General features: G+C 51.0%; 1 protein-coding gene across 1 annotated transcript in view; it reads right to left on the minus strand.

Annotated features, from left to right (window-relative positions):
* Positions 1 to 4,070: 4,070 nt before the first annotated feature.
* The window catches only part of SLC27A5 (solute carrier family 27 member 5), a 39,540-nt gene continuing 34,987 nt past the window's right edge, over positions 4,071 to 8,623 (minus strand). The window contains exons 9-10 of the mRNA XM_034789285.1: positions 5,595 to 5,725; positions 4,071 to 4,808 (exon numbers count right to left, since the gene is read on the minus strand). Coding sequence (XP_034645176.1) covers positions 4,632 to 4,808; positions 5,595 to 5,725 — 308 coding nt within the window. The 3' untranslated portion in view covers positions 4,071 to 4,631. The remainder of the gene's footprint in view (positions 4,809 to 5,594; positions 5,726 to 8,623) is intronic.

Raw genomic sequence — 8,623 nt, forward strand, 5'->3', positions numbered from 1 at the left:
GAACCATCAGTACTGATGGAACTAAACCTAAGGTTTACATTGCAGAGACACCCTCTAGGTTGGAGAGGTTAGTGCAGAGTGTGTGAAACTCTCCTTTGAAACTTTTTGCTGGCGTTTTTGACCAAATGAAAAACTTGGCTTTGTTGAAAACACCCAAAAGTTTTTGGCCACCCCTCCCCTCCAGAAAATGTGATTGTTTGATGAAAAATTGAAATTTTCCATGGGGAAAAGTATAACCATCTTCTGAGCTGTTCTAGTGCAGAGAACAAGGTCATTCTGTACGTGTTTCAATTCAGTATTGTAACTCTCTTCCTCAGAGTTATAGATTTTTATGGCCAGAAGAGGCCTTTAGACCATCCAGTCTGACCTCGTGTACAGCAGATACCAGTGAATGTCACCCAATTACCCTTTATCGCGCCCAGTAACTTGTGTTAACTGAAATATGTCTTCCCGAAAGGCATCCGGTACTGATCTGAAGACACCAAGCATTGACAAATCCACTTCCCTCAGGAGTTGGTTCCAACGGTTAATCACCCGCACTGTTAAAAACCTGTGCCTAATTTCTCGTCTGGCTTTGTCAACTTCCGTCCACTGGTGCTTGCTATGCCTTTCTGCACTAGATTGTACAGCTCTTGATTACCCATCTGGGTATGGAAATTGTATGGAGGACCATGAATGCTCACAACATTGGGGATTGGGGTGTCAGGGCTCTGGCTGGGGGCGCGGGTTCTGGGGTGGGGCAAGAAATGAGGAGTTCAGGGTGCGGGGGGCTCTGGGCCGGGACTGGGGGTTGGGGTGTGTGGGGGGAGGACTCCGGCTGGGGATGCATGCTCTGGGGTGGGGCTGGGGATGAGGGGTTTGGGGTGCAGGAGGATGCTCCGGGCTGGGACTGAGGGGTTCGGAGGGCAGGAGGGGGATCAGGGCTGGGGTAGGGGGTTGGGGCACGGGAGGAGGTCAGGGGTGCAGGAGGGTGCTCCGGGCTGGGACTGAGGGGTTCGGAGAGCAGGAGGGGGATCAGGGCTGGGGCAGGGGTTTGGGGCATGGAAGGGGGTCAGGGGTGCAGGCTCTGAGTGGTGCTTACCTCAAGCAGCTCCCAGAAGCAGTGGCCCATCCCACCTCTGCCTCCTATGCGGATGTGCAGTCAGGCGGCTCTGCGTGCTGACCTGTCCACAGCCAATGGGAGCTGCAGGGGCGGCGCTTGGGGCAGGGGCAGTGTGCAGAGCCCCCTGGCTGATCCTATCTGTAGGAGCCAGAGGGGGGACATGCTGCTGCTTCTGGGAGCCGCGCGGAGTGGGGCAAGCCCCAGACCCCACTTCCTGGCAGAAGCTCAAAGGCCAGATTAAAACATCTGAAGGGCCGGATGCCTCCCTCTCTGCACCCTCTCCAGTTTCCACTAGGGGTCTCTGCTGGCATAGCTATACCGGCCAAGGCTCTGTAGTGTAGACAAACCCTAAATCTATTTCGGAATGAGAGTGTCCACCCGGGGGATTACTGTGCTTTAATTTATGCAGGCCAACTTCCCCTGTAGTTAATTCATCTTAACAAGCCCTGAGAAGGGACTCACGCTCAGAGAAATGGCCCCAAGATCCGGCTCTTTGAAATGAAGTCCTCCATTTACTTACCCAAGGTAGAAAGGAAATACTTAAGACCTTTTCCCCTTAACCAGGCTTGGGCATCCTTTTAAAAAAGCGAAAGTGGGCGGAAGCTTTGCACAGAAGGAGCCCTGCAGCTGGGCTTAGGAGCAGGTCTGCTGATCCCCTCAGCCTATCGGGCAGTCGAGCCTGTAGGCCTGGCTTGAGGTGAGAAACTAGATAAGGGTGAGGCCACATTTCTCAGAAAGCATGACTGGGGAGGTAAATGGCTCAGCAGGTTGGAGATAGGATGTGTGTATTAGCTAAGAGAAGGGGGACAGTTTACAATGGACAAGATAACACTGGACTGCATACACACGGAACGTAAGATGAGGTAAAGCGTAAGTAATGTGTAGACAGAGCACACTGTATGGCAGGGATGGGCAAACTTTTTCGGCAGAGGGCCACATCCAGGAAATTGTATAGAGGGCTGGGGCAGGGGGTTGGGGTGCGGGAGGGAGTGCGGGGTGTGGGTGGGGACTCAGGGCAGGGGTGCAGGAGGGGTGCGGACTGCAGGAGGGAGCTCAGGGCAGGGGGTTGGGGTGCAGGAGGGGTAAGGGGTGCAACAGGGGGCTCAGGGAAGGGAGTTGGGGTGTGGGGTGCGGCTGGGGCTCAGGGCAGGGGGTTGGGGTGCAGTAGGGGTGTGGGGTGCGGCGGGTGGCTCAGGGCAGGGGGTTGGAGTGCAGGAGGGGTGTGAGTTACAGGCAGGGGGCTTAGGGCACGGAGCTGGGGGGCGGAGTGCAGGAGGAGTTTAGGCTCTGGCCTGGCGCTGCTTACCTAAAGTGGCTCCGGGGTGGCAGCGGTGTGCACCGGGGCCAGGGCAGGCTCTTTGCATGCCTGCCCTGGCCCAACGCCATGCCACGCCGCTCACCACATCCCTCCACGGCCTCTGGGGGAGTGGGGGGGGGCACAGGGCTCCGCATGCTGCCCTTGCCATGCCTCCAGGTACCTCCCCTGAAGCTCCCATTGGCCACGGTTCCCCGTTCCCGGCCAATGGGAGCTGCGGAGGCGGTGCCTGGAGGCGAGGGCAGCACACGGAGGCCTCTGCCCCGCCTCCCCCTGGGCCCCAGGGACGTGGTGCCGGCCGCTTCTGAGAGTGGCGCGGGGCTTGTGGCACCACATGGGGCAATCCCGCAGGCCGGACCCAAAGCCCTGACGGGCCGGATCCGGCCCACGGCCGTAGTTTGCCCACCCCTACTGTATGGGGACTGGTCCCAACAAAGTAATGGCCTGTGATGTAACGCAGTAGTTCTCAATCAGGGGCCCAGGGCAGAAAGCTGAAGCCTGAGCAATGTAGCTTCATTGGGGCCCCCAGACAATCACCTGGCTTGCTACCCCCTAACGCCAGCCCTGGCTTTTATATGCAGAAAACCAGTTCTTGTGGCACAGACGGGCCATGGAGTTGGTATAGCATGTTGGGGGGGGGGGGGCTCAGAAAGAAAAAGGTTGAGAACCTCTGCTGTGACGTACCCAATGCAATGTATGAGCAAATGCATATAAAGGAAGAGGGCTTCTGCATCACTTTGGACCACTGAGCGTCAGTCTGATCAACTCAGAACTGCTTCGTTGTATGTTGCATAAAGGTACATGAGTAACGAAATCTGGGGTTGAACTGAATTCTTGGGAAGCCGAGGGGAAAGGGCTTGGAGGGAAGCCCAGCGGGGTCAATCCGGTGGCTAAATTGACAGCCAGATGCATCATTACTGTGAGGTGGTTAAGCTAGCAGGTAACCAGACTAGCTGTGGGCTCTTACTCCTGACAGGTGTCCAAACCAGAAAATTGAAAATAAACAAAACAAAACTGGATTTGGTTCAAACCGAAACTGATGTTTTTTGGCTCATTGAAACGAACGTCCAAAAACTCCATTCCGGTCGTCAAACAGAACATTTCAAATGAATTCAAAATGACATTAACTATCGATTCCAAATGAAGAGACCAGATGGGTGAGGTAATATCTTTTATTGGACCAACTTCTGCTGGTGAGAGAGACGCGCTTTCGAGCCACATGGAACGCTTCTTCAGGTCTGGGAAAGGTCCTCCGAGCGGCACAGCTCAAAATGAACCGTTTTGACCATTCCGAAATTTTGGTTTTGGGGGGATTTTTATGGCCAAAACTATTCACTGAATTGGTGGACAAATCGGAGAGAGTCCCGAGGAGAGGAACAAAAATGTTTAAAGGTTTAGAACACCTGACCTAGGAGGACAGGTTGAAAAAATTGGGCATGTGTAGTCTTGAGAAAGGAAGCCTGAAGGGGGGACCTGATAACAGTCTTCAAATATGCTAAGGACTGTTATAAAGAAGATGGTGATCGATTATTCTGCCTGTCCACTGAAGGTAGGACAAGAACTAATGGGCTTACTCTGCAGCAAGGGAGGTTTAGGTTAGTTATTAGGAAAAACTTTCTAACTATAAGGGTAGTTAAGCTGTAGAACAGGTTGTAGAATTCCTGTCATTGGAGGTTTTTCAGAGCAGGTTGGACAAACAACTTTCAGGGATGATCTAGGGTTACTTGGTCCTACCTCAGCGTGGAGGGCTGGACTTGATGACCTCTTGAGGTTCCTTCCTGCCCTATCTTTCTATGAGCTTGACCGGAATTTGCAAATAGTTTCAGGGCCCCGAAAAATGCATTTGGGGGGAGGGGGGGATTTACTATCCACCAAAAAAAAAAATTCTCACTTCTATAATCACAAATCTTTTCCACATCACAGAGTTCAATATGAGCTACAACAGAGGGTGAGACGTTTCAAGGGTGAAATTCACGTTTAAAGAACCTCCCCTTCCTCCTGCGAAAAAAACCCCTATGTTTTCTGCAAGATTCTCGGAGAGCAGAACATGCACAAAGCCATCATTACAAAATCACGAGATTATCACCAGATTAGAACAGAACTGGAGGCAATTACCCCTCCTTGGATGGAGCCTGAGAAACCCAAATTGGGGGCATCCTGGCTTCATTGCCAGGACCGTTAACACATTAGTTACAGAAGGCAGCAGCGAGACTCTTAGAGTTTCAGTTTCATTTCCAGGATGGAGCTGTAGATCTGAGGGCTCATGGGCACAAAACGTTTCTCCGATTCATCCAGGAAGAACAGGGGGTCCTTGATGAGAGCTGGATTGAACCCCTCCTTCACCAGCTGCCCTTTGCACTGCTTGAACGTCCCCGTGACCTCCAGAGCGTCCTGTGTAACAAAACATACAAAGTGCTGCAGGAGCTGGCTCACTCTATGCCACATAAGAGGATAAGAGTCTACTGCAGCTGCCTGCTAGTGGAGTCGCTCCTTTAGCTCAAAGAGGCAGAGGCTGATGATTTTAGCTCTAGAATTTTAGCTTTGTCCCTGGTCATCCCCCATTGGAGGAGGGGAATAGCATTACTCCGAGCACTGGCTGGTATAGCTATGCCAGCAGAGCTCCCGAGTGGAGATGCAACAGAAGAAGTTCTGCCAGTGCTGGACCAGGTTACCTAGATAGAGAGCTGATTGGTTAAATCTAGTCTCAGATGATGTACACATCAGTACCTTTTACTTGTAAACAGGTAGGGTATACAAAGACAGCTTTACGGGGGTAACTCGGGAACACAATTTCTGTGTAAGGTGAATGTAAGAGGGGATGGATCCCTCGATAAATTGCCCTGTTCTGTTCATTCCCTCTGAAGCATCTGGCATTGGCCACTGTGGGAAGACAGGATATTGGGCTAGATGGACCATTGGTCTGACCCAGTGTGGCTGTTCTTATGTTCAGGTTCTAACAATGCTGCATGAGATGGTTTTCCGGAGATTGGTATCACACCGAACCTTTTCCTTGTACTGTGGCAATAAACCTGACTGACATTGGTTATTTGGCCTCTTGACTATATTCCATAAAGTGTGATCAAGCCTTTGCCCCTACAATTTACCAACCAAGTCAGGGTCCTCCAGCCCCCTCACCCACCCCCGAGGCTTAAAGGCCCAGCCAAAAGGATCTCTTACCTGCAGGCGGACAAAGCGAGGAATGGCGTAGTTTGGCAAGAAATCCTTGGCGTGTGTGTAGAGTTTTTCACCATCAAAATCCATCCCCTCCTTCAGTCGTATTGCTGCCATTCCAATCTTGCCTTCGTGTCCTGAAGCACACACACAAAGCGTCGGGCTTTGTCTAGCTTAGGTGTTTTAAGGTGTTATGTGAAGCAGGCATTAGCTGGCACAGGTTAACTTTGGCTCTGTCTACACTGCCCAGTTATCCTGGGTCTGAGCACCTGGGTGAGAGCCTCTCTACTGCAAAGCCCTACCTGACTTACTGTCTCTGCACTCACTCATGTCTGTGTCTGGGGGCACAGCCCATGGTTCTTTGCGCTCGGACGCTCTAGGCTTCTTTCCCAATCTATAGCATCAGTGGCAGGAAAGCTCGTCTGTCCTTTGGGGGGAATTGTGGGAAGGGCATTGGAGGACTATCCATATTCAAGTGATTTAGCCTCACTGGAAAGCAGGCAGGTTCCAACCCGAGTGAAAGCAGAGCCCGGGTTCTAACCCGACCCTGCAGCTGGGTCAGTGAGCCCAGACTGAAAGCACTTCCGGACCCAGGCCAGAGATTTTTTCTGTGTGAACTGGAGAGACTTTTGAGCTAAAACCAGGGCGGGAGCCCAGGTTAGCTGGGCAGTGTAGACATACCCTATGAGGTGCTAACATAACGCCTGGATATCCTAGCCTAGGTGAGGCCGGGTGATAGATTTTAAGCTCAAAATGAAAATTATAACTATCTAGTCTGATCTCCTGAGAAACATGGGTCAGAGAATTTTACCCACCATAGAATAGCAGGGTTGGCAGGGACCTCAGCTAGTCCAACCCCTTGCTCAAAGCAGGACCAATTCCCAGACAGATTTTTACCCCAGTTCCCTAAATGGCCCTCTTAAGGATTCAACTCACAAGCCTGGGTTTAGCAGGCCAATACTCAAACCACTGAGCTATCCCTCCCCTCTAAAATGCTTACTTCCCTGACTAGGAATTGAACCCAGGCCATAGCAGTGAGAGCACCAAATCCTAACCACTAGACCACAACTTCTCTTTAAGTTACAGCAGAACTCTGCGTGGACTCCTCCTGACGGTCGAAATGACAGACTGGACCTCTACATAGAGTGCTTCCGCAGATGTGCACAGGCTGAAATTGTGGACAAACAACATCACTTGTCCCATAACCTCAGCCGTACAGAATGCAATGCCATCCACAGCCTCAGAAACAACTCTGACATTATCATCAAAGGGGCTGACAAAGGAGGTGCTGAAGTCATAATGAACAGGTCAGATTATGAACAGGAGGCTGCCAGGCAACTCTCCAAGACCACATTCTACAGGCCACTATCCTCTGATCCCACTGAGGAATACCAAAAGAAACTACACCATCTGCTCAAGAAATTCCCGGCTACAGTATGGGAACAAATCTACATGGACATCCCCCCAGAACCCCGAGCAGGGATATTCTATCTGCTACCCAAGATCCATAAACCCGGAAACCCTGGACGCCCCATCATCTCAGGCATTGGCACTCTTACAGCAGGATTATTTGGCTATTTGGACTCTCTCCTCAGACCCTATGCTACCAGCACTCCCAGCTATCTTCGAGACACCACCGACTTCCTGAGGAAACTACAGTGCATTGATGTTCTTCCTGAAAACACCATCCTGGCCACCATGGATGTAGAAGCACTTTATACCAATATTCCACATGAGGATGGACTACAAGCTGTCAGGAACAGTATCCCTGATGAGGCCACAGCAAGCCTGGTGGCTGAGCTTTGTGACTTTGTCCTCACCCACAACCACTTCAGATTTGGGGACAACTTATACCTTCAAGTCAGTGGCACTGCTATGGGTACCCGCATGGCCCCACAGTATGCCAACATTTTTATGGCTGACTTAGAACAACGCTTCCTCAGCTCTCGTCCCCTAGTGCCCCTCCTCTACTTGCGCTACATTGATGACATCTTCATCATATGGACCCACGGAAAGGAGGCCCTTGAAGAATTCCACCTGGACTTCAACAATTTCCACCCCACCATCAACCTCAGCCTGGACCAGTCCACACAAGAGATCCACTTCCTGGACACTACAGTACAAATAAGTGATGGTCACATAAACACCACCCTATACCGGAAACCTACTGACCGCTATACGTACCTACATGCCTCCAGCTTCCATCCAAGACACATCACACGATCCATTATCTACAGGCAAGCCCTAAGACACATCCGAATTTGCTCCAACCCCTCAGACAGAGACAAACACCTACAAGATCTTTATCAAGCATTCGTAAAACTACAATACCCACCTGGGGAAGTGAGGAAACAGATTGACAGAGCAAGATGGGTACCCAGAAATCACCTACTACAGGACAGGCCCAACAAGGACAATAACAGAACACTACTGGCCATCACATACAGCCCCCAGCTAAAACCTCTTCAGAGCATTATCCACGATCTACAACCTATCCTGGAAAATGATCACTCACTCTCACAGACCTTGGGAGGCAGGCCAGTCCTCGCTTACAGACAACCCCCCAACCTGAAGCAAATACTCACCAGCAACTACACACCACACCACAGAAACACCAACCCAGGAACCTATCCCTGTAGCAAACCTCGTTGCCTACTCTGTCCCCATATCTACTCTGGCAACAGCATCAGAGGACCCAACCACATCAGCCACACTATCAGGGGCTCATTCACCTGCACATCCACTAATGTCATATATGCCATCATGTGCCAGCAATGCTCCTCTGTCATGTACATTGGCCAAACCGGACAGTCCCTCCGCAAAAGAATAAATGGACACAAATCGGACATCAGGAATGGTAACATACAAAAGCCAGTAAGTGAACACTTCAATCTCCCTGGTCATTCTATTACAGATTTAAAAGTCACTATCATTGAACAAAAAAACTTCAGAAACAGACTTCAAAGAGAAACAGCAGAACTAAAATTCATTTGCAAATTCAACACCATTAATCTGGGCTTGAATAGGGACTGGGA

Source organism: Trachemys scripta, chromosome 14 (assembly GCF_013100865.1).
Source record: "Trachemys scripta elegans isolate TJP31775 chromosome 14, CAS_Tse_1.0, whole genome shotgun sequence".
Classification (NCBI taxonomy): domain Eukaryota; kingdom Metazoa; phylum Chordata; order Testudines; family Emydidae; genus Trachemys; species Trachemys scripta.